The sequence below is a fragment of the Argentina silus genome (genome assembly GCF_951799395.1).
Source record: "Argentina silus genome assembly, chromosome: 2".
Classification (NCBI taxonomy): domain Eukaryota; kingdom Metazoa; phylum Chordata; class Actinopteri; order Argentiniformes; family Argentinidae; genus Argentina; species Argentina silus.
In genome coordinates, this window is record NC_139656.1 from 4649146 (window position 1) to 4674591 (window position 25446).

At 49.1% G+C, this 25446-nt stretch overlaps 4 protein-coding genes across 5 annotated transcripts; 1 reads left to right on the plus strand and 3 right to left on the minus strand.

Moving 5' to 3' along the window:
* Nucleotides 1-2: 2 nt before the first annotated feature.
* On the minus strand, nucleotides 3-2476 carry rpl23a (ribosomal protein L23a). Its single transcript, XM_083697515.1, has 5 exons — nucleotides 2432-2476; nucleotides 1248-1428; nucleotides 844-1020; nucleotides 522-591; nucleotides 3-68 (listed from the first exon to the last, which is right to left on the minus strand). Exons 1-5 carry the CDS (start codon nucleotides 2454-2456, stop codon nucleotides 54-56), a joined length of 468 nt encoding a protein of 155 aa, XP_083553641.1. The 5' UTR covers nucleotides 2457-2476; the 3' UTR covers nucleotides 3-53.
* Nucleotides 2477-2570: 94 nt separating this feature from the next.
* ddias (DNA damage-induced apoptosis suppressor) lies at nucleotides 2571-6122 on the minus strand. Its single transcript, XM_083665148.1, has 4 exons — nucleotides 5810-6122; nucleotides 5322-5483; nucleotides 4966-5068; nucleotides 2571-4868 (listed from the first exon to the last, which is right to left on the minus strand). Exons 1-4 carry the CDS (start codon nucleotides 5926-5928, stop codon nucleotides 2913-2915), a joined length of 2340 nt encoding a protein of 779 aa, XP_083521274.1. The 5' UTR covers nucleotides 5929-6122; the 3' UTR covers nucleotides 2571-2912.
* Nucleotides 6123-6547: 425 nt separating this feature from the next.
* polq (polymerase (DNA directed), theta) lies at nucleotides 6548-23188 on the plus strand (the record flags this gene model as incomplete). Its single annotated transcript, XM_083694527.1, has 38 exons — nucleotides 6548-6615; nucleotides 6762-6891; nucleotides 7117-7213; nucleotides 7319-7643; nucleotides 7816-8060; nucleotides 8278-8460; nucleotides 8613-8743; nucleotides 8882-9038; nucleotides 9175-9286; nucleotides 9495-9696; nucleotides 9853-9994; nucleotides 10145-10291; nucleotides 10467-10679; nucleotides 11121-11257; nucleotides 11448-11673; nucleotides 11867-12009; nucleotides 12128-12321; nucleotides 12460-12584; nucleotides 12752-12995; nucleotides 13238-13511; nucleotides 14354-14424; nucleotides 15260-15416; nucleotides 15724-17467; nucleotides 17723-17860; nucleotides 18035-18237; nucleotides 18355-18571; nucleotides 19454-19647; nucleotides 19802-19933; nucleotides 20061-20235; nucleotides 20388-20511; nucleotides 20653-20750; nucleotides 20937-21019; nucleotides 21147-21248; nucleotides 21355-21466; nucleotides 21712-21836; nucleotides 21937-22072; nucleotides 22268-22371; nucleotides 22722-23188. The coding sequence occupies 38 exons, from the start codon at nucleotides 6548-6550 to the stop codon at nucleotides 22833-22835; spliced, it is 7524 nt and encodes a 2507-aa protein (XP_083550653.1). The 3' UTR covers nucleotides 22836-23188.
* LOC310817264 (zinc-binding protein A33-like) lies at nucleotides 22990-25362 on the minus strand. 2 transcript variants are annotated; one of them, XM_083687755.1, is made up of 2 exons: nucleotides 25130-25362; nucleotides 22990-24398 (listed from the first exon to the last, which is right to left on the minus strand). In XM_083687755.1, the coding sequence occupies exon 2, from the start codon at nucleotides 24370-24372 to the stop codon at nucleotides 23368-23370; it is 1005 nt and encodes a 334-aa protein (XP_083543881.1). In that variant the 5' UTR covers nucleotides 24373-24398; nucleotides 25130-25362; the 3' UTR covers nucleotides 22990-23367. The 2 variants fall into 2 exon arrangements, with proteins under 2 accessions (XP_083543881.1, XP_083543882.1); XM_083687756.1 differs by lacking the exon at nucleotides 25130-25362 and adding an exon at nucleotides 24821-24834.
* Nucleotides 25363-25446: the final 84 nt, after the last annotated feature.

A 25446-nucleotide genomic window follows, 5' to 3' on the forward strand; every position in this document is an offset into this window, starting at 1 on the left:
CATTTATAGTTTTTACAAACATTTATTTCTTTGTACACCTCCCCAGCAGCAGTTTAGATGATGCCAATCTGGAAGAAAATAGAACAGGTGTTAACAAGGTGTTTGACAGCTGAAGAGAGAGCTGTGCAGGCTATGATTCTGGCATCAGTGGTTCCTTTGTATGCATCACAGACAATCAGACATGCATAATTTACATCAATTGCACAGAATCTCTCATGCCCCTCTCCCAATTTGACTGCAACTCCTTCAGACCAGTAATGGTAGACAATGTCTTGGGGGGGGGGATTAACAGATACATTCTGTCACCGTCTTTGTATAACCCCATTCCATCACTCAGTGCAGTGGGTTCAAGCTAAATGGCGAACAGGAAAGAGGGTCCCTCAGTCCACTGTGACCTGTTATAATGCTTTCCTCTTTTCCTTTTAAGATAAACCTCGTAGAAATACGCCATACTGCTTTCACTTGACATGCACCCTAGTTTCCCAACTGCAATCCTGTCCAGTGCTGGTTGCAGATCTTACCTTGTTTGCAACATCCAACGCATCATAATCTGGAGCCAGACGAACGTACGCCTTCTTCTCGCCATCGGGCCTGAGGTCAGAGGTGAAGGATGTTATTTCACTGTGTATAGCTTTATCTTAGAGGTCACCGTGTGACTCGGTTTCCCATGTGTATCAGTGGTTCCTTTGACAACATCACAACATCAGACATTTATATATTTTACATCACTTACACTGGGAAAGAACCAACAGTTTAATAGTTTCTAAAAGAGCCTTCTCCTCTCAGATGAAAAACTGAAGCCACTAGACACGCCATGCAGCCTACTTGACCATACGTCAGTACCTGATGAGCGTGTTGACTTTGGCGACGTCAATGTCGTACAGCTTCTTGACGGCGTGTTTGATCTGGTGCTTGTTGGCCTTGACGTCAACGATGAACACCAGTGTGTTGTTGTCCTCGATCTTCTTCATGGCGGACTCTGTCGTCAGAGGGAACTTAATGATGGCATAGTGGTCCAACCTGTGAGGGGAATATTCATTAGTACAGTGTTTCACAAATAGTTTCTGATGCCAAATTGGTGGATCAGCCTTTAACTCACTAAAATCACTCTTAAGGTGCATCAGTGGTTTATAATGTTGGACACATGGTATTTCATACTTTGATCGCTGTTACCATCATTTGCACCGAGCTAAGCGACTAAACAAAACAGTGAAGTTGCGCGTCGCAACTCTGCAGTGTGTACTCACTTGTTCCTGCGTGGCGCACTCTTGCGGGGGTACTTGGGCTGTCTGCGGAGACGCAGGGTTTTGGGGCGACGGAAGGTAGGAGATGTCCTCATCTTCTTCTTCCTCTGGCTGTGGACGCCCTTTAACACAGCCTTCTTGGCCTTCAGGGCCTTTGACTTGGCCTCTGTTTTGGCCGGGACAGCTAGGGAGCAAGAATGCATAGTAGTTTAGGAGGGGGGTACCAAATCTGTATAACAACCTAACAATCTTGGAGTATATCATGTACCTTCAATAATGTTCCCTAATTCAAGACCTTAGCCATCCCACCACAGAATGAATGGGCACTAAGCTCCCATGTCCAGAGAAACCTGAGTCTACTGTTTGAAGATCGATGGTGCATCAGTATTGTAGGTCATTTCATGGTATATCAAGCTTTGATCGCTATAATAATCATCATCTGCATCATCTCAAATTGCTGAAATATAGCCTTAGAACTTGCTACAGCGTATGCAATTGGCTAGGGTCTCTTTATCAGACCAACTTCAGAGCACCACGCAAATGGCTGTTGACAGTCCATTGCTAGCTACGATCCAGTCTTCCCTAGACGTATCCCGTGGTCGTATAATGATGACAAATAGAAAATAGATTTTAGATAGCTATAACCATGTACTGCAAACGTTAAACACTCACATTAAATGGCCTTATAGCGTAATGTTAGTTGCTTACAGTACAGTGGAGGAGGCCACTCAACCATCTTGGCTAACTAGCTAGCTAGCTAGCCCGTACTGCTGTCCGCTTCTTCACGTGTGTTCATGATGATAGAACCGGGCCATGCTGTCAACACCGCCACAGTAATATCTCTCGATGTGGCCAACTATAAACTATCGGACAAACACACTTTGGGCAATGTGCGTAGTCACCCCATTGCAATGGCAGGCATTGTCCCAATACAGCTAATACAAACGTGGCCCACGCAAGGCTTCAGCTGGCTAACGTTACCTAGCTCAACTGAATTAACCCGACTTCGCGCAGGCGACCTGGCTGGTCCAAACCGATGATTTTGGACGCATTAAATACCTCAGTGCGTTCATGTTTTTACACGATTATAGGGAGTTAACACTCATCGTTGCGTATAAGTAAAGACAACACGTATAGTTGTACAATTTGAGGAGTTTTAAACAGAAAAAACGTCAAGGTTCACAAACCTTCCTTCTTCGCCTTCGGTGCCATGTTGAGAAAGGAAGAGCAATTGGGGTTTCCTCCGATATAATGCAGGGGCAAGGAAGTAGTAAAAAGAATGGCGAATTGCATCATGGTATTTGTAGTAAAGGCCGAAACACCATACACTATTTCAGATTGTATTTTATTGTTCTGACATGAGATGATGAGAGAAAACATTGTCATTATTGTCGATATCGTCAACATTGTCGATAAAAATCAGGATGCACATACAATTCAACACAGTTGAATTAACGCATCATTAACTACAAAGTTGAGAGCATGTTCTTTTTACAACAGCATTTTGGTGAAATGGCTTAGTGGATTAATTTGAATAATAACGGTATTCAATCAAATACATTGAAGTAACAACTCTTGAGGCATCCCTGAGGGATAACTTGGGACATACAGGACATACTGTACAATACACACATGTGCCTCTAAGCCATCCACATCTTTTTAAGACCCTCAGAATGAGTCAGAAAACAGGTCTCTGGAAAAGTCACATGCCTCGCTCCCATCATGGAGGGAATGACTGACAGATCTACACAGACTGCCCTCTTCAACAGATGTACTTTTAGTGGATCCCTTCCCCTCACAGCTCCCTGGTTCCTCACAGTCTAAACCCCCATAGTTCCGTCTCTGCCTGTGTGTCAGACCTGAGAGGAGGCGTTGAGGCGTTGTACGTCTGTCCAGAAGGGTCCTCTTACAGTCGTCCCGAACGGAACGCTTTATCTGTCGGGGCGTAACCGAGCACCGGGCTCTGTTTGTAGGAGGGACCAACTCAGTATCATCATCACACACACTGGTATTCATGTCACGCACACTCAAACTGTCCCTCCTCCTCTCTAGTGGTCCTTTCAGAATCCTTTTCCCTAACCTCAGACACTGCTGAGTCACTACATAGTGTCTGGGCGCCATTTTCCAGGGTGTTCTTACGTGGCCTCTCTTAGCTATAGGGGTGGACTGGGAGAAGGGGACAAAGTCAAGAGAGTGCGAACACTCGGAATGTTCTAGGGCACTGATGTCATTACCATTTAGACTGTGTGCATCGGACCTGGGCTGTGTGCTTGTGTCAGGTGGGTGTGGGTGTGTGTCTGTGTCAGGCATGTGTGCGGTCATGCTGATCTGAGAACAGTGGAAAAGGTCTGCAGAGCAGTTGTACTTATCTTCAGAGTCAAATGAGCGGATCTGTTCCTTACCCCCTTCATATTTCTCCAGAGACACACTGACAACATCCCCCTCCCGTTCACACCCAGGGGGACCAAAATCATTCCTAAGAGTCATCCTAAGGTCACTGCAGGTTTGGTTATCTGAATGAAGACTGATGTCACCATAGTTTATCTGAGTCGTATTTGTGATGTCCAGTAAAGTCCTGCGTGAGTCAGTATACGTGGAGAGAGTGTCAATATGAGAACATGTGACATGTGATTCATTTGATGACGTTTTAGCATGTGAACACCCATGTGATGTATGACTCGTACTTTTCTCCAGATTTCTAATCATGAGGTTTGACTCAGTTTTAGGGGATGTGGCAAGCCCTTCAGTTGCTTCACACACAAACATCCCCAGACTCTCAGAGAAGGGTAGGTCCTCCCAGGCCACAGAGTCTGGTGAATCAGTGCTCTGCTCACACACTGACAAGGCCTCAGGGACACACAAAGGCCTGTTGTCCACGACTAGATGCTTCTCTTTGTCAGAAGTCCCCCTAACCCTGGTGCTGGATGGTAGATTCCCAGTATGTTGAGACTCAGGGTGACCAGGCCATGAGAGAGTAGCGGGGGAATGTGAAGCAGACCTGTGAACAGGGGAGTCAGGGGAGTCAGAGAACGAGGACAGAACATTCCAGAAGCTATTCCTTTCACGGACTTGTCGTCTGGGTTCACAGGTTGATGTGTAGGATGTCACTTGCTCCTCTCTGCCTTCCCCCTGTCCCTCCTCACAGACACTGCGCTTCACAGGAACATCACCAGGAGTACTCCAGCACTGGCTGTCTCTCTGTCGGCCTGTGAGGTCACCTCTACTGTCATCAAAGCTGCATCCCTCCTCCTGCTCTGCTGACGACGTCACTAGCCCCAGTGACTGTTGCCAGGGCGCCGTGGGGGTAAGGGTTTGATCATGATGCAGTGACAGGGACTGGGAGTGACCACAGGAGGGCAGTGTGTTGTTGAAGCTGCTGAGGGGGGAGTGGTGGAGCCTCAGTGGAGAAGCAGGGGGCTGGGGGACTGTATTGGTGTCAGTACAAACAGCTGCTTGTTGAAGGAGTGCCTTGTAATAACTGATCACAGAACAGCCTGGGGCAGAGGCATTGGGGAGAATGATCTGGCTTGCGATGAACTGGCCTGTCTCTTTACTGAAGCCAAGCAGGGGAGGGTGGGTGTGAGGGTCAGACAGGGAGCTAACCAACCGGTCAGTAGGAGATACCTATAGGAGGGAGACATCACAACACAGAGGGTTCAGATTCACTGTTACAATGTCATGATCAACATTTTTAAATATTACCGTCAATATTCTGCTATACCTTGATCCCAAAAACAAAATGTCTTCCCACAAAACAGTCTTCCACTGCCTTGATCAACAGTGTGTCCTGTGCTCCCCGCAGCCCCTCTGAGTCCTCTACCAGCCTACAAATACAAGCACACAACCGAAACAGGAGATCAATGCCACAACACAATGGATTTTCCTGTAGAAGGAGATACTTGGATGCTTTTATTTGATCTACTTTGTATCTGACTTTTGTTTCCAAAGACCACACACTGTACATACAACTTCCATACCCATCCCCTCTCCAATTCTACTACACTAAAACAAATCTATGATCATAGCATCACAGCTGTCTTTAAACCATTCTAATCCTGACCAGTACAATATGTTTACCTCTGCAGGCCACTGGCAGGGATGCCAAAGAGTGGGTTCAGGCAGCTTCCAAACACCGTCATCCCAAATATGTGGCTGTTCCTGGTCACCCTCAGTGACAGCCGGTACCTGTAGTCAACATGCTGTTTCAGACAGGTGTACCCACACTTGGAACATCTGCATCTACAAGGGATACAAATAATCATAAAGCCATCAGACACTGGATCAAGAATGAATACCATGAGCAATCAATCAGACAGTATTAGGCTGCATAGGGATTTCTACCCTAAAAAATTGCTCAAAAGCAGTGGCAAGGAAAAAAAACATAGATAGGAAGAAACCTTGGGAGGAACCATTAGATTACAGGGAGCGAGAGGTGCCCATCCACCTCAGATTCCCAGAGAATAAACAGTATACTATGTCCAACAGAAAGATTATTAGATTTAGGGAACAGTGTATCTGATATACAGTAGGTGATTGATATCTTCTTGGCAGGCAGCTTCACTTACCTCGCTGTGTTTGCTTGTGTGTGTATCCTGGAGAAGCAGCCTTTACAAGAGGGATAGAACACACATGGATCCTGCAAAGACAGCACGGCACAGTCCACCAGGGCCCTTCTAAGTGACATTACTGCTCCACAGAAGAGTTAGTCAGTCCGATGGTGGTGCATCTTGTTAACAAACCTCCTGGATACCGATAGAAAGTGTGTTGTTGTTGTTAGCTTGCTAATTTGTTAATTCGTTTCCACAACGATGAACAGTCCAATTGATTAGTAAAGTACACTTGCAGGTAGTGGTGGGATTCGCCAAGAAGTTTGATATAGTTGCAACACCCATCAGCAGCTTAAACAGAGTTAATTTTAAAAGTAAAAGACTGATTAGCTAACTGCCTGTGGCCGCGACCAGGAAGCGAGAAAAAAAACATGAGGAACTATCGAATTGGGAGGATCGTTGGAGCACATCGAACTGTTGTTGTGAAACACACTGGCGGTCCTTTTGATTCCCCTCTAGCCTCGTAGCGATGTTTACAAAGATATTAAGTCGATTTTATTTTCTTTCGTTGATTTGTTTATTCTAGCTATTCTAGTATTTCTTTTAATAAATTAGCATGGAGCTTGCAACGTTTGGCCTGTCTGTTTGTGCCATTTCTGCTTGTTTGTGTCACTAAGTAAGTGGAAGATGTCAGAAAATCTCTGTTGGAATCAGCTCCCCCAACTTGTGCAGCCAGACAGGCTGAATGTCTGAATAATGAGCACGTCGGGTCCTCCACCGAAAAGGAAATGTTACATGGGACAGCACGAGATCAAGAAAAAGAGGTAAATATTTTTCTTAAACAGACCCTCTTATCCCGATCGTCTGTCGGTCAGAGAGTTGAGTCTAAAGTGTGGGGACTGGGTAAGGCTACACTCTCTTCGGTGCACTTATGAACAGAAAACCCAAATACATGTTTAAACCTCTGCAGAATCCCAGCCCCTGTGGAGCCACTCACCCCAAGACGCTCCAATCGCCTGCAGCAGACAAGCTCACCATTGGACAAAACAAACACAACATCAGAGAGGATACATGGAGCCAACCACAAAGCACCCAGCACGGTGAGTTTGTACAGACAAACACACAAACACAACCACACACCCACATACAGTACTCATTAGGATAGCATGTTAGGCTTGTGAGCACTGTGAGTGAGAACTATATGTATGTATGTGCGGCTCCCCCTAAAGTATTGTGTGTGTGTGTGTGTGTGTGTGTGTGTGTGTGTGTGTGTGTGTGTGTGTGTGTGTGTGTGTGTGTGTGTGTGTGTGCGTGCTGGAGGGCAGGTGTGTGCTGCTGTGGGAGACTCCTCCCTGGCTCTGGATGAGGAGATGCTGCGGGCGCTGGATGCCCTGGATCCCCTGATGCCTGCAGCTGAGAGAGGTCCACAGAGAGGGGCAGTAGAAAGAGAGGCACAAGGAGGACCAGCCCCAGCAGCAGCAGCCACTGCCAGCCTCTCCTCTCCACAACCTCCTGTACCTGGTCCAGACAAGCAGGCTAGGAACCGGCCCACAGGGATTAGAGACAGAGCATCTCCTCAGCCCACAGGACCAGGGCCCCAGGTAGTCTACCGCACCCTCAGTCCAACAGCAGTACCAGATGCTGGGGAGAATGTGTATGAGAGAACAGGGGTGAGGCGGAGAGATGACTTCAGGAGCCTGGCCCAGAAGCTCCTCTTCAGTGAGGACACAGAAGAAGCAGAGCATGCTGATAGGGGCCCAGAGAGTGTTCAACCAATGCCCACGTCTCTCAATACAGATGCAATGCCCCTTCATAAGAGAAAGACCAATCGGAAATCAAGCAGCTCCAGAGGGTGGGTCTCATCTCTAGTCTTTTTTTCCTCTACAGCCTTTAGTAAATAGTGTTGATGAGGAAAAGAAAAAGCATGTACTGTAGTATTCACTGATTCTAATGTTCTTACTCTTCACTGCTTCAGAAGTATTTTTACTTAAGATGTTTACTTCAATTGTTGTGGACTTTGACAGGCAGAAGCAGAGGACCAGGGCCAGGAGCTCTCCTCTGAGCACAGGAACAGTCAGTGGACCCTGTGCAAACGCTGACTCGCCATTGGACATCTCTGGTGACTACATCCTTTTCAGCCCCACCCACCTGGCGGCAGCAAGGGAGAGGGCAGAGCTCCAGCGCTCGCATAGGAACCAGTCTGTCTCTGTGCTCACTCCCCCTACTGGTCTGGAGCTTAGCGCACTCAGCGACACTCTGCCTCAGCTAGGTGAGGGCCAAGGTCAAGCACAGCCGCTACCTCTGTTGTGTGTATGTGTCCTATTTCAGTCATGTCTCCTTGCAGAGTGGTCATGTGTGTGTGTGTGTGTGTGTGTGTGTGTGTGTGTGTGTGTGTGTGTGTGTGTGTGTGTGTGTGTGTGTGTGTGTGTGTGTGTGTGTGTGTGTGTGTGTGTGTGTGTGTGTGTGTGTGTGTTCTCTTCCCCCAGGTCAGAGTGAGGCCATGTGTGAGCCTGCGGAGAGGGCTGACAAGCTGCTGTTATCCAGCTGGGGTCTGCCTAAGCCAGTGCTGGAGCGGTACCAGAAACACGGAATAACCCACATGTTTGACTGGCAGGCTCAGTGCCTCACCGTAGGACAGGTGCTGCAGGGACGGAACCTGGTCTACTCAGGTAAGAACCGAACCTCTCTATAACATCATGGTCTTCTCAGGTAAGTGCCTGGTCTATAACTACTTGGAACCCGATACATTCAAAGCCAGTTACCAGATAGTAGGTGGTAAGACTCTCTCAACAACCGTCCCCCACCTCTCTGTCCCTCTCAGCTCCCACCAGTGCTGGAAAGACTCTGGTCGCAGAGCTGCTGATGCTGAAGCGAGTGTTGGAGACCAGGAGGAAGGCTCTGTTCATCCTGCCCTTCATCTCCGTGGCTAAAGAGAAGATGCACTACCTACAGGTGTGGGATGAATGGATGGATGAATGGATGGATGGATGGATGGATGGATGGATGGATGGATGGATGACATAGACAGATAGAGTACGACAGTGTATGAATGTGTGACCGACTGACGTGTGTGTCTTTTTTTCCCGACAGAGTGTATTTGAGGAGGCAGGGGTGTGCGTGGAGGGGTATATGGGCAGTACCTCGGCTCCAGGAGGGTTCAGTTCTCTTGACGTGGCTGTTTGTACCATAGAGAAGGCCAACTCTCTCATCAACAGACTAATAGAGGAGGACAGTATGGACCTCCTGGGTAAGGCGTTGTGTAGTTTACCTACGGTGTGTGTGTGTGTGTGTGTGTGTGTATGTGTGTGTGTGTGTGTGTGTGTGTGTGTGTGTGTGTGTTTTTGTTTCCTTGTCCTTACCATTTGATGTGTGTGTGTGTTCAGGCATGGTGGTGGTTGATGAGCTGCATATGGTTGGGGATTCTGGGAGAGGATACCTGCTAGAGCTGCTGCTGACCAAGATCCGCTACGTCGCCCAGAAACAAAACACTACAGGGTGTGTGTGTGTGTGTGTGTGTTGTATGTAATGCTGTTGTAATGTTGTATATCATTCATGTAAAGGCTTTAGTAAGTGTAAACAAGGCGTGTGCTCATTAGCATTCACTACATCCTCTACCTCACAGAAAGCTAGAGCATGATCAGTTACAAAAATGTTAATTGTTTGAGTGTGTGTGGATGAACTGACTTTGTGTGTGTGTGTGTAGTTCTCTGTCTGAGGGTGTTCAGATCGTGGGTATGAGTGCCACACTGCCTAACCTCACACTCCTGGCTGGATGGCTGGACGCGGAGCTCTACCAGACAGACCATAGACCCGTACCCCTACAAGAGTGGCTCAAAGTGGGAAACAGCATCTACGACAGCAGCCTCTCTCTGGTTCGAAAGTTCACGCCTGCGATCGCTGTCAAGGTACAGGGGAATTAAGTACTGATAGATGTATGTTTTGCTCTATATTTGTGGTCTTCTCTTGTTTTATGTGTACAGTATATTGTATATATGTATATGTATATGATACAGCATATTTGATGTGTGTGTGTGTGTGTGTGTGTGTGTGTGTGTGTGTAGGGTGATGATGACCATATAGTCAGTCTATGCTATGAGACGGTGAGAGATGGCCACTCTGTGCTGTTGTTCTGCCCCTCCAAGATCTGGTGTGAGAAACTAGTAGATAGCATCGCTAGAGCGTTCTACAACCTCAAACAAGCAGGTAAACACACACAGCCATCCCTTGAACCTCCACCACACAAATTCATTCTCAAGTTTGCCATATCTTACATGACCCACACTATATTCAAATGTTTCCTTACTGAAAAAACCACCTGCTTTGTGGCTAACTCTGCCTCTCCTCCTCCCTCAGATTGTCAGGGCGATGGAGAGCCCCAGGCGGTGTGTCTGGACCAGGGGGGTCTGGTGGATGTGTTAGCCCAGTTGAGACGCACCCCGGCTGGGCTGGACCCAATCCTACAACGCGCTGTACCCTGGGGGGTGGCCTTCCACCATGCTGGTACATACACACAGTCTTTTACCCTAGAGCCCGTTCAATCACAACATCTCCATTGTTTCTTAGACCAGGAGTTTTCCTTTGACTATGTAACCTAACCACGATAGGCCTTATATACGATGAATGAAACCGGTGTGCTTCATCGAGGTCAAGTTTGTTCATGTTATTCTGTCTACAGGCCTGACGTTTGACGAGCGTGATGTGTTGGAGGGTGCGTTCCGTCAGGGCATGGTCAGGGTGCTAGCAGCGACCTCTACCCTCTCCTCAGGGGTCAATCTCCCGGCCCGCAGGGTCATCATACGAACTCCCACCTTCAATGGACGCCTGCTGGACCCCCTCGTATACAAACAGATGGCAGGACGCGCAGGGAGGAAGGGAGTCGACACCACCGGTGAGGAAGCGGAGAAGAAAAGGGGCTCTCAGGGGAGGGAGGGACGGGAGGAGGGGGGGGTGAAGGGAAAGGACAGGAGGTATAGGGAAGGGTGAGAGAGGAGAGGAGAGGAGGAGAAAGGTTATCTGTTGAACTGTCTCACATACAGCACATTCAAATGGTAGAAGAAGAAGGGGAGACTCACATACAGCACAGACAAATGGTAGAAGAAGAAGGGGAGACTCACATACAGCACAGACAAATGGTAGAAGAAGAAGGGGAGACTCACATACAGCACAGACAAATGGTAGAAGAAGAAGGGGAGACTCACATACAGCACAGACAAATGGTAGAAGAAGAAGGGGAGACTGACCTAGGAGGACATCGAAGAAAGACACTTGACCTGTTTAGGTTCACCCTCTCTTTCTGTGTTCCCCTCCTCTCTTTCTCCCTCTCCCTCAGGGGAGAGTGTATTGGTGTGTAAGGAGGCAGAGCGTCAGAAGGGTATATGTCTTCTCCAGGGTTCTCTTCAGCCAATCAGCAGCTGCTTAGTGAAGGGGGAGGGCGTGACCACCAGCATGCTGCGAGCCATCCTGGAGGTACTGTAGTCCCCCTAACCATGACCTATCCCGGAGGAGGCACTGATCCCTCTGGTCTGATTGGTCTATTATCTCAGAGTGTTAAACCCAGGGATCTCCCTCCTGATCCTGGAGAGTATACAGTGTCTTGTGTTCAGGCTTTAGATCCAGCCCGGCACTAACACCCCTGTCACCCCTCCCCCTCCTCCAGATTATCGTTGGGGGTGTGGCCAGCACTCCACAGGATGTGAGGCTGTATGCCTCCTGTACGCTACTGGCTGCCAGCCTGCCCTCTGACGAGAGGCCACCAGGGGGCGGCACCACCGCGGGGACGGAGACAGAGAGAGAGAGGGGAGGGGCTGAGGCCGGGGCCATCGAGGCGTGTGTGGAGTGGCTAATGGAGAATGAGTTCATCAGCATTCAGAAAGAGGGAGAAGGTGAGAGAAATCAGGAGAAGAGATGTTGGAGAGAGAGAGGAAAGAAGATATTTTTGAATGATATTTTTGAACTCTTACGGGAACACCAGCTTGAAAGGTAAATGTCTCTGGCAGCCACTGAGCGTTGCCACTCTATCCTCTCTTGTTTCTCCTCCTCCCTCTTCCCTATCTCTCTCTCTCTCTCTCTCTACAGGGGAGCGATACTGTCCCACCCACCTGGGTGGTGCTACCCTCTCCTCCTCCCTCGCTCCCCCCGAAGCTCTGGGAATATTCGCTGACCTCCAACGTGCCATGAAGGGCTTCGTACTGGAGAACGACCTGCATATACTCTACCAGGTACACACACACACACACACACACACACACACACACACACACACACACACGTTTTACACTCTCATACAAACAGGGGTTTCATACAAACACTTATTACTGTCTTCCCTACGCTCCATAGATCACCCCAGTGTATGCTGAGTGGACCACTATAGACTGGTACCAGTTCTACTGTCTGTGGGAGCAGCTACCGTCGTCGATGAAACGCGTAGCGGAGCTGGTGGGAGTTCAGGAGGGCTTCCTGGCTCGCTCCGTCAGCGGTAAACTCATCGCTAAGACTGAGAGACAGCGCAGGCAAATGGCTATACACAAACGGTACACACAAACTGGAGTTGACGCACATTTTGACACGCATTTACGGAGATTTGCACTGGTGAAGTCATTAAAAGCTCTTTCTCTATCTCTCTCTCTTTTTCTCTCTCTCTCTCTCTCTCTCTTTCTCATACTCTGTAGTTTTTTCACCACTCTGGTGTTACAGGAGCTGGTGAACGAGGAACCACTGGGTTCTGTGGCAACTAAATACAACTGCAACCGTGGGCAGCTCCAGTCCTTGCAGCAGTCTGCATCTACCTACGCAGGTGCGCGCACACGCACACGCACACACACACACACACACACTCACTCACTCAACCTCACACCTACTGTACACAGCTATGCAGATAACACACGCACCATACACACACACACACACACACATGCACAACACACTCACACACACCCTATGTTACACTCTCTCCTCCTGTAGGCATGGTAACAGTGTTCTGTAAGCGTCTGGGCTGGCACACCATGGAGTTACTGCTCTCCCAGTACCAGACCAGGCTGAGCTTCGGGGTGCAGAGGGAGCTGGTTGACCTGGTCAGGGTGTCCCTGTTGAACGCAACTCGAGCACGAACGCTCTACAGCCAGGGCCTCTGCACGGTGGCTGAGCTGGCCAGGGCTACGGTCACTGAGGTGGAGAAAGCTCTGAGGAAGGCTGTCCCTTTTAAGAGGTGTGTGTGTGTGTGTGTGTGTGTGTGTGTGTGTGTGTGTGTGTGTGTCTGTGTGTCTGTGTGTCTGTCTGTCTGTCTGTCTGTCTGTCTGTCTGTCTGTCTGTCTATGTCTATGTCTATGGGTGAGTGGAGGTGTTTTTAGATAATGCTGGTGATGACTTTTCCTCTGCAGTTCAAAGTGGTGGATGAGAGGGAGAGGGAGGTGATGATGATGATGATATCTATGTATATATCTTCCCCAGCTCAAAGCGTGCAGTGGATGAGAGCGAGGTGGAAGTGGCTGAGAGGCGGAGCCTGCGGTGTGTTTGGGTCAGCGGCGGACGGGCCCTGACAGAGCGTGAGGCAGCCAATGAGATTGTGTCTGAGGCTAGGCTCCTCCTCCAGCAGGACCTGGCCCTGTTAGGGGTGCAGTGGGACCCAGGGACACTTCCCCCGGAGACGGGCCCTAGCAACGACCCTGACAACCATCCTGGCGACTGCCTTGACTCTGAGAGCTCACCCGAGACACAGCAAAACGTCTCCAAAGCCCAGAGAGAGGGAGGCGGGAGAGGAGAGAAGAGAGGGGGGTACAGGAGAGCAGGAGAGAGGAATGAGGTTAAACCGAGAGAGGTAGAGAAGAAAGAACTACAAGTGAGAGGCAAAGGCAAGACAGAGGTAGAGAAGAAAGAACTACAAGTGAGAGGCAATGGCAAGACAGAGGTAGAGAAGAGAGAACTACAAGTGAGAGACAAAGGCAAGACAGAGGTAGAGAAGAAAGAACTACAAGTGAGAGGCAAAGGCAAGACAGAGGTAGAGAAGAAAGAACTACAAGTGAGAGACGAAGGCAAGACAGAGGTAGAGAAGAAAGGTGAAGGACAGAGAGAGGGAGAGATGACAAGGGTAGAGGAGACAAAAGTAAAGAGGAGAGGGTTAGAGGACAGGGGGCAGGGAAAGATAGGGGAAGACAGGAGAGGGGAAGAGGGGAGAGGGGTAGGAAAGAGAGATGCAGAGAATCGAGGGTTAGAAGAGATGGGGACCGAGGTCGTGCAGGGAGAGGGTGACAGGAGAAGGGAAGAGGAGAGCGAGAGAGATCGGAAAGGCTCTGTGAAGAGTGATGTAGATAAGGCAATGAAAGAAAGAGGGACAGAAAAGACAATGGCAGAGAAGAGGGGATTGGAACAGAGAGTAGGGGTAGAGAGTGGAGGAACCGTTTCAGCTGGACTGGACGAGCCTAAAGTTAATCCTACCGTCTGTGAAAGGAGCCTCACGCAGGAATTAGCTGAGCTAGTCAGCAGCCCCCTGTACCAGCCTTCTCTCCAGCTCCAGCTCCAGCCCCATCCTAAACCCTCTACTTCTCCCATGCCCCCACCTCGGTTCAGAGCCCCTGTCTCCAGGGTGGAGGAATCTCAGGCCAGGAGCTGTGTTTCTGCTGGGACACTAAAGAGGGGCGGTACAGCTGGGGCAGGTGCATCCCCTGTGCAGCCAGGCAGAGGGCAGAAGTCAAGAGCTCTGAATAATGTGCTCCGGTCCTTAAGTTTAGAGAGGAGAGGGCAGGAGGAGGGGAAGGTAGAGACAGTACAGACATCTGGACCTCCTCCTAACCCCAATAAACCTGCCCCTGCCCCTGCCCCTGCCCCTGCCCCTGCCCCTGCCCCCGCCCCAGTCTCAGCTCTCCCAGCTCCTTCCCTCTTTCCTGCTCCCACCCCAGCCCCAGCCCCAGCCCCCCTACCCTATCCGCATAGACCTAAAAGCATTGCAACATCAGAGGACCCTGTCCCACTTGCTCAGCCCCTCTCCCCTGCTCAGGACATTGCCCTAGCTCCTTCCCTCTCCCCCTTGGCCAAGCGCACGAGGGTTGAGGGGGAGGAGGAGGAGTGCACGTCCCCTGTGCTCTACGATGGGGAAGAGGGGGAGGAAGAGGAGGGCGAAGGTGAGGGGGAGATGGAGGTAGAGGAAGGAGATAAGGGGGAGGAGGAAGAGGGGTTTGGGGACAGCTTTGAGTTGGACACTCAGACAGAGAGAATTATACGACAGGCTGACCTCACACAGAGAAACCAGGGGGAGAGGGAGAGAGAGAGAGTGGGGGAGAACGAGAGGGCAGAGGAGGTGAGGGAAAGAGAAAGAACACAGGAGAAAGAGGGAGTGGGTGCAGAGGTGGAGAGAGAGAACACTCATTTAGAGGGGGAAATATGTAGGCCTGATGGGGATCGAGGGAGTAGACATGGGTGTGTAGAGGAGAAGAGAGGGACCAGGGAGAGGTTTTGTGATGCCACTGCATATGAAAGAGAGGCACCCCACTCCTCTCCAGGCAACAATCTCCATAGCAGCCCTGTTAACCGTTGCCCGCCCACTATGGGTGTCTCCCCTGGCAACGCCCCACCCAGATACAACATCTCTCTCACAGACAGCCAGATGGAAGTTATCCTCAACTACAGCCACCAGGTGGGTGACCCCCCATCCCGTCACACCTGACCTCCACACACACACACACACACACACACACACACACACACACACAAACACACACACACACACACACACACACACACACACACACACAACTGAACCCAGTATGTCTATAGGGTGACTTGTGATAATCCTAGTAGAGGATTTTATGATGGTGTGTGTGAACATTATGTGTAGTCCAGGCTTATTGACTGTACATTTATTCAAGTTATTGGCTATATCATTATATATTCTAAAAGCATTTTTGAGCACTAAGACAGGCAGTGTACTCTTCCTCAACCAGATCTCGGCAGGCGGTGATGATGATGATGGTAATGAAGATGGAAATCAAGATGATGATGATGCCCCCCGTGTTTCAACATCCAATCAGGGGGTATCTGAGAGTCTAAACGGCAGCAGTAGCTTCCTGTTCGACAGCCTGTATGACAATTCCCTTTTGGCTGGCATGAGCCAGGACCAGGAGTCTGACCAATCAGAGGAGGATGAGGAGGAGATCAGAGACACCAACCACCTTCCCTCAGCACAGGAGCAACGAGGTAGTGGGCTTCTAGCCAATCAGGAAGCAGAGGAGCAGGAGGCTGTCCAATGGGGCGAGTCCTTTAACCTATCAGAGTGGGGCGACTCGCTGGTGGTGGGAGAACAGTATCTGGAGAGGCGGAGCCTGCTTAGACGGATGGAGAGAACACAACATCAAGCTCGGACAGACCAACCTAAACCCAATCAAAGCAAGGCTCGGACAGACCAACCTAAAGTCATACACAACCACGGTCAGACAAAGACAGTAAAACAAGACACTAAAGAACCAAAACCCACTGAACCAGCACTACCCGGATCACAGACCGGAGAGGGAGAGAGAAGAGAAGAGGGAGAGAGAGAGGGTGGGGGAGGCGGAAAGACCTGTAGAGAGGATAAAGAGAGAGAGGCCGAGAGAGAAGGAGAAACAGTTGTGTTTAAATTCCCAGATGTCCGAGCCCTGCCTGATTCCTCACCTCACTGCAGCCCGGGACTGCAGGACATCTTTGACCGCTGGCCTAGCATGTCTGACCAGCCCTTACCACACACACTTACCCCGGGCCGGTCACACGCTCACACACACAACAAAGCTGCTGAAAACAAACAGACAGAGGATGATGCAGCTAGGCATAAGCTCTCGTTGCAGGCAAACACACAGGTGGACAGGGAGAGGGCCGGGACAACTGTGCAGTCTGCTACTGAGGAGGAGAGAGATCCTGCAGAGAGACAACCTTCCAGCAGAGAGACCTGGGAGGGTTTGAGCCACAGAGAGACCAGGTTGACCAGGATGAGACTTGGGGAGACCAAAGAGACCAGGGTGAGACTGCTGGAGAGACCTGAGAGTGCTCATAGTGACTTCATCCCCCCCACCCCAGAAACACCTGTCACCCCCAGAGTCAAACTGACCACCTCCTCTGTCCAATCACCAGTCACTAATCGACGTCTCAACCAATCAACTCCCACCACCCTCCTCCCTGGCCAACCAGCAGTCCCTGTTGGTCCCCAGGCCCGCCCTATGCTCAAGGTTGACCCTGGTTGTTCTGTCAGTAATGAACAGCTCAAACCCGCTCTCTCATCCTCACATACTGCACCAGACCCCAAACACCTCACATCTACATCAGATCTACATCAGTTTGGCCAGAAGACAAAGGCACTGACAAAACTTCCAAAAACAGACCTCCACTCTGTCTCACAACCGAAATCTCTCCCGCACCCCAAAACCCTGGTAAACCCTGACCCTGAGCCTGTCCCCTCTTCCCCTCCCGGGCCCCTCTCTGATCAGGACTCGTCTGTGACTGACGAAGGCTTCACCCTCCAGCTATCCCAGGATGCATCACTTTCCCCCAGCAGCCCTGGGGCCTTCTGCATCATCGACGTGGCGAGCGACAGACGCCTCTTTGACACCTTCGTAAACGAGTGGAGAATGAAGGAGAGGTACTCCCTCGCTCTGGCCTGTGAGAGGAGAGAACACACACAGCAGCCTGAGGAAGGCATAGGAGGGAAACACAAGAGAGGTAAGGACCACACACACACACACACTGCTCACAGGGAAGTTCATGACATGTAACGACTGACCTTTTGTCTAAGTCATGAGATTAAAAACGGCATACGTTTATATCGGTATAAAGTTAAAGATTGTCAGCAAACGAATAAACAGTACCGTAGCTACGTTTGTCTACTGTGCATTCTTGTTGCCCACAACATGTACTCACTTCTGGGCAAGATGCTTAGGAGGCCGACCGTGTCAACCAGCCATGTGTTGTGTGTAGTCTTGTCTCCACAGCGTGTTGGAGGGAGAGACGGGTTCCCAGTGAAGGGGAGTGACGGGCTGGTGCTGAGTGGACTGTCTGTCTGCTGGGGAGGGAGAGACGCATACTACATATCACTCCAACAGGAGCAAAGCATAGGTACACACACACACACACACACACACACACACACACACACACACACACACACACACACAGAGCTGGAGCAGTAAGTAAGTGCAGTAAAAACTGTTAATCATCAATTGTGTGCGTGTGTGGATGTGTTTAGGCATACGGTGTTTCTTTATAGTCAACTCTTCTGTTTTCACACAGATATGAGCTCCAGTCTGGCCCCGCCCCCGCTGGATGCTGACTTGCCAGTGGTCAAGAGACTGGAGCAGGTGAAGGCCTGCCTTAGCAGGCCATTGGTTGGGGACACAGGGGATGTGGTCATCACCTATGATATCATCCAGGTGTACAAGACCCTGGTACTGAGCTGTGGCATTTCCCTGCAGGGCCGCTGTGAAGACCCCAAGGTAACAAACACAACAATACATAGACACAACCATACAGAGACAGTCACATGGTTATGGTCACTCATGTTGTCAAGTTGATGCACGTAGTTTGGTGAGTTTAGCGTTTGTGTCCTCTAGGTGGCATGTTGGCTTCTGGATCCGGGAAGTGAGGAGAGGATCCTGACCAACATGGTGACCAGTTTCTGTCCTGAAGAACTGCCTCTAGTGGAGGGGCTGGGAGGAGGGAAACAGTCACACACACACTCCCCCCGTCTCAGAGCAGCCACAGAGAGTGTGTTAGTACACACCACCATGAACCAACTGACTACACTGCTGGAGAAAGACGGACTGCTAGGTATGAAACACTCAAGCACATGAACACGTGTACACACACACACACACACACACACACACACATACACACACACAGCTGTATGTACAGTTAGGTCCATATATATTTGGACTAAATTTTTGTTATTTTAGCTGTTTACCAAAACATATTCAAGTTACAGTTATATAGTTAATATGGGCTTAAAGTGCAGACTCTCAGCTTTAATTAGGGTTAGGGAAGCAGCCGGATGAATTCTGAAGTGTTTAGGGATATACTGTCTGCTCAGATTCAGCCAAATTCAGCAAAGTTGATTGGACGGTGCTTCACAGTACAGATGGACAATGACCCAAAACATACTGCGAAAGCAACCCAGGAGTTTTTTAAGGCAAAGAAGTGGAATATTCTGCAATGGCCGAGTCAATCACCTGATGCATTTCACTTGGTGAAGACAAAACTAAAGGCAGAAAGACCCACGAACAAACAACTGAAGACAGCTGCAGTAAAGGCCTGGCAAAGCATCACAAACCCAGCATTTGGTGATGTCCATGGGTTCCAGACTTCAGGCAGTCATTGCCTGCAAAGGATTCTCGACAAAGTATTAAAAATGAACATTTTATTTATGATTTGTTAATTTGTCCAATTACATTTGAGCCCCTGAAAATGGGGGACTGTGTATAAAAATGGTTGCAATTCCTAAACATTTCATACAATATTTTTGTTCAACCCCTTGCTGAAAGTCTGCCCTTCAATTGCATCTCGATTATTTGTGGTTGCGTACAGAACATTATGAAAATTGTGTCACTGTCCAAATATTTCCGGACCTAACTGTAACTGCCGTAAACACAGTTAATCATCTCATTGTCTGTGTGTCTGTCCTGCCTGGTGTGTGTGTGTGTGTTTGTGTAGATGTGTTTCGGCGTGTGGAGATGCAGAACCAGGTGTGTTTAGCTCTGTTGGAGCTGAATGGAATCGGGTTCAGCAGTGAGGAGTGTGAGAGACAGAAACATGTGATGCAAGCTAAACTGTCCACCCTGGAGAACCATGCGTATAGCCTGGCCGGACACAGCTTCTCTCTCACCAGCACTGATGACATAGCACAGGTCTGTCAGGTCTCTCTCTCTCTCTTTCTCTCTTTCTCTGTCTCTGGCCTGGCTGGACAAAGCTTTTCTCTGACTGGCATGATTAACATAGGTCTAAACCTGTGTGTGTGTGTGTGTCTGTGTCTGTGTCTGTGACTGTGTGCGTGTGTGTCAGGTTCTGTTCCTGGAGCTGCGTCTGCCTCCTAACGGGGATGTGGGTGGATCGAAGAGTAAGAAGACTCTGGGCTATGCCAGAAGAGGAGGGACAGGGAGAGTACGTCTGGGCAAGCAGTTCAGCACTACCAAGGTACGTAAACATTGCTTATTCACTAAGCTCGGAGGAGGGAGTTGGGGGGATAATTTCAGACTCAACAACAAGCATTTAAATATACATTTTGAATGAAGTTGTAACCGAATGGAACTTATGTCATCAGGACATCCTGGAGAAGCTCCGGCCGCTGCACCCGTTGCCTGGGGTGATTCTGGAATGGAGGCGGATCACCAATGCCATGACCAAGGTGGTGTTCCCTCTACAGAGAGAGAAACAACATCACCCTCGATTGACAATGGACAGGATACACCCTGTGTCCCAGACACACACAGCCACAGGTACTATTTAAGTATTACACACACACACACACACACACACACACACTGTAGTTTGGGATGGATTATTATCACTCAAATGCTTCTATTTTCTACATATGTATACCTATTAAACCACTTTCAGACCAGTTGTCCATTGTTGTGTTCTTCTGTAGGTAGAGTGAGCTTCACAGAACCCAACATCCAAAACGTCCCCAAAGATTTTGAGATCCAGATGCCCACAGTGGTAGGGGAGAGCCCACCCTCACAAGATGGCCGCCATGCTACTACCAAGCCAGGGTGTGGGAATATATACCATATGGGTTCTTGAAATTTCTATGTAAACCTGTCAGAGTTTGCTTAACAACTTATTTTCATGCCGTCTAAAAAGGTATCAATAATGACACACTACACATTCTCCATTCTCTCCTCTCCTGGCAGTAGGGGGCGCTCTTGGCTGCTCAAAGCCCCTGTGGGCTCTCCAGAGAGGGGCGTGGCCTTCTCCGTCAGCATGAGACATGCCTTCGTACCTTTTACAGGTAACACACACTCTCAGTGTGTGTGTGTGTGTGTGTGTGTATGTGTCTGTCTTTCTGTTTCTGTCTGTTTGTTTGAGTGAGAGACAGTGTGTGTATGTTGCAGCTCAAATGGCTGGACTTGTTCCCCTCCACTATTAACCCCCCCACCACACCCCTCTCTCCTGCTCTCTCTCTCTCTCTCTATAGGAGGGATGATATTAGCATCTGATTATTCCCAGTTGGAGTTGAGAGTGTTGGCTCACCTCTCCAAGGACCGACGCCTCCTGCAGGTTAGAGACACTTTCATGCCAGATTACAAAATAAACCAAAAATTAGAATTTGAGAATGACAATGGAGAGGTTCTTTTGTGTGTGTGTGTGTGTGTGTGTGTGTGTGTGTGTGTGACTCCCTCAACAGGTGTTGAACGGAGAAACAGACGTATTCCGCTGCATTGCTGCTGAGTGGAAGAACATCGCTCTGGAAAGCGTGAATGACAACCTCAGACAAGAGGCCAAACAGGTAGAGAGAGGCGGAGGAAGGGGTCGGAGGAACAGACAGTTTTAGATACAGTATGTGCACTCACCCACCTTGATGTTCAAGCATTTAAGTGTGTGTTTGTGTGTAGATCTGTTATGGGATTATCTATGGGATGGGAGCCAAGTCTCTGGGTGAGCAGATGGGCATCAATGAGAATGACGCAGCCTGCTACATAGAAAGCTTCAAGGCCAGATATACAGGTACATTTAGCTGTGTGTGTGTGTGCATCTGTCTGTCTGTCTCTGTGTGAACACTGCTACATGGAGAAACTCAGTTCCCACTGCACATATAAGGCGTTTTCACATGGTTCATGGGAGTGTTTGGGGGCCTGATCTGGAACCAACCAAATGCTGGGCCAAGTGAATTCTCTCTGTGTCTGTGTGCCCTGATAGAAGAAGTAGAAGGTTGGAACTTGGCAGGTTACCTTTGTATCTCTGTGTTGCAGGGATCAACTCCTTCCTGAAAGAGACAGTGAAGAGTTGTGTAAAGAAGGGCTACGTTCAGACACTGCTGGGCCGCAGGAGATACCTACCTGGGATCACACACGCCAACACCTACTCTAGAGCTCACGTACGTGTGTGTGTGTGTGTGTGTGTCCCTCACTCTTTATGACCATAGTATGTGTGTGTGATTCTTATTTCTCTCCCTCTCCCCCCCCCCCGTCCTCCAGGCAGAGCGGCAGGCGGTGAACACCACCGTCCAGGGTTCAGCAGCTGACATCGTTAAACTGGCCACCGTCAACATCCAGCGACGACTACGAGAAACCTACCCTACTGCTCCACTGTCACACCAGCACACACGCACAGGTAACACACACACACACACACACCGTGTATAAAACACCAACAAACACTCTCACCAACCCAACAGTTCCACTACCACACAAACACTCATATATAGGTAACATGCACGCAACATATGTGTATTGTAGAGTGTGGTTATCATGGCAAGTCTGAAGTATTGCTCATGTATATTTATCATTTGTTATATTGATTGTTTAGATCGTCGTCGTGGCAGGGCTGGGCCTCAGCTCAGGGGAGCGTTCTTCATCCTGCAGCTGCATGACGAACTGATCTACGAGACCACAGAGGAAGACCTCATACAGGTACAATACTACTGACCCCTGACCTACAACCCCTAATAGGAGGCTTCAGCCAGAGGTTGTGTCCTCTATGCTTCAGTCTAGGCCCAACCCTCATTGTTTCTTAGTGTTTTGCAGATCTTAAGGGACCAGGTAGCTGTAATCAATATGGTCCAATATGATGATGCTCCAACTAGCCTGCTAATGGGCTCAGAGAAGCATCTGTCATATTACTGAGATGTATTCAGTTCTTTCAGAACTGCAAACACCGACAAGGAAGGACTATAATCTGTATAGCACTGAAACTCAGGCCATTGATGTAAACATGTCTGCCATTGATTCCCTCTCTTTCTCTCTTCTTCCCTCCAATTCAGGTGGCTCAGATAGTGAAGAGGGAGATGGAGTCGGCAGTGAAACTGTATGTGAAGCTCAAGGCCAAAGTCAAAGTGGGACCCAGCTGGGGCCACTTACAGGACATGGACATCTAACGTTTGTGTGTGATTGTGTGTTGTGTGACTCCCTTGTTACAAGTAGTCATAGTTGTGAGAAAAGGACTCAGTTGCCAATGCTTCCACAGTGTGTGTGTGATTATAATATTTGATTTTTAACCAATGCATGAATGTAAAGTAAAGACAACTGCAATTAAGTGTGGGATAATTTATTGAGCTATTGTAATAAAGACAATATGACGATGGACAAATAATCCTATATATTTTTAATCCCAGTAGTACTAATGTTTCATGAATGTTTGTTTCAAATCAATGTCGTGTGTCAAAAGATGATTATCTCATCTATTCTTCTGCATTAGGATGATTCAATAAAACAAAAATATATAAATTAATTAGTGTTGTGTTGAAATGTGCTTCCTGTCAGCTACAGTGTCAGGGAGTGTGCGAGACGCACCGCCTGACCAAACAAATAAGCAAGGAGAACCATAAAAGGAGTCTCAAAGGTTGTGGTTTTGTAATTGAGAAGCTAAGTACACTTTAATTCACTTTCAAACCCTCAGGGAGAGCCTAATCAGGGGGATTTCCTTTTGGCAAATCGACCAAAAGTCCACCTCCATAGATGTGTCCAGATACGATCAAACATGTTGCCAAACAAAGGGGTCACCCAGGGCCGCTGGGCGGAGCCAACGTTCCAGGCGAGGCTCCTCTCCATGCGTCTCCAGTTTACATGGAGCAGAAGGCTGCTGGGCGGTTGGATGGCCAGGCGGTTCTGCTGCAGACAGAGACGAGGGAAACTCCCAGAGGGAGAGGAGAGCTTCCCTCTCACCTCAGCACTGCCCCTCACCAGCCACCATACCAGGAAGTCCCTGGGGTCAGATATGCTGAACCCTGACTGTAGAGTCACCATTCGAGCTCTGGCATGAGCCAGGACTTCCTCCATCACAGCCAGGTTATTCTCCATTCCCACCAGACCGCTCCTCTCATCCACCCTCCTCCACTCCTCCGCCTCCCTCAGTTCCAGCTCCTGCCTCAACTCCTCAAACTGTGTGCTGATCTGGTTTTTCCACTGGGCGGTTATCCCCCTGGTGGCTGCGATCTCCCTGCGCTGTCTCTTTTTGAACTTGACCACCTTATTGATGTCTGTCCTCAGGAGATCCATCGCTGGGGACAATACCCTCTTCACCTCCATCTCCTCCTCCGTCACTGGTCTGAAGGAGTGCCTGGAATGCTCTCTCCCATCACGACACACCAGACAGATCAGCTTCTTGTCTGTCACACAGAACAGCGTCAGCTCCTCATGGTGCTCTGGGCATCTGTGGGCATTGGCATCCTCCTGTTTCACCTCCTCCAGAATCAGCTGCTGTACCAAGTTCTGCAGAATCCTGTTGATCTTGAAGTTTCTGTTTTTGATTAAGTTGTTGCACTCTGGGCAGTGTTCATAGCCAGCTTTCAGCAACTGTTGGATACAGTCTTCGCAGAAGGTGTGCTGGCAGCTGAGAGAGACAGGCTTGGTGTAGAGCTCTGTACAGATGGCGCAGCGGAGGTGATCTGTCAGGGTAGAGGAAGCCGTGGCCATGCTGGAACTGACTGGCTGAACACCACCTGACAGGGAGAGGGAAAGAAAATGAAAGTCTCCTTATATACAAGCCAACCTTTGATTTATAACCCTCTATAAATTATATTATCTAAAGGGAGAGGCACTCCAACCGCTCAGTGTCATTCAGCTGACCACACACACACACACACACACACACACACACACACACACACACACACACACACACACACACACACACACACACACAAAGTGGACTCAGCTGAGTCAGCTAAGGTGAGTTGAGGCAAGGAAAGGGGGTTTCACAGGGCTGGTGAGCTGCGGGGTCAGTTCAGGACTGGCTGTGTCTAAGCAGCATAGACTACTACCACTGCCACAGCTAGTGGTGCTACTCCTTCCTGTGTAAGCCAAAAACACATCTTCTGTCTACCTTTGTCTCAGTCTTTTCTTGTTTAAATCCCACACATACTTTATAAATAACCCAACCTCGGCTCGAACAGCAGGATTCTCCCCAAAGAACTTAAGAGTGGCGCTGCGCCACGCAGTGAAGATGGTGGCGCCACTATATAAACATGTCAAGGCAAATTACTTTTTGAACGCCATGGACACCGATGTTAAAAGCGAAAGCGAAAGCGCTATGATGTTCCTCACTGAATTCAGTATTCAATATTTAGCTGCATTTTTTGCGCATTTTGACATGAGTAAACGCTATTGGGGTTTTCGCAATCCTGCGCCACGCTGTTCAAAATCCTGGGGAGAACTGAGTCATCCTTCTTACCTTGTTAAGAAGTCTTCCGGAAAGCCTGGGGATGTTTGAGGGGTGGAAACCTGTACACGCAACAGACAATCATTTTCACTGGTCCCCACGAGGGTAGTGATCCAACAACCGAATTCCAATAAAATTCCACGAAAAACTGCTTCAGCAATGTCGACTTTAAAAAGTATAGCTTGCGAGATATGAGAGCTACGTTTTATTTTCTACCGCCGTCGCCACTAAACAGCTGTTTAGAAAGCGTAGCCGCGACCTCCAATGAAAACAATGATCGTGTTTGAGTTGAATAACCAAATCCGACTACAAACCAGGCGCGGCCAGTG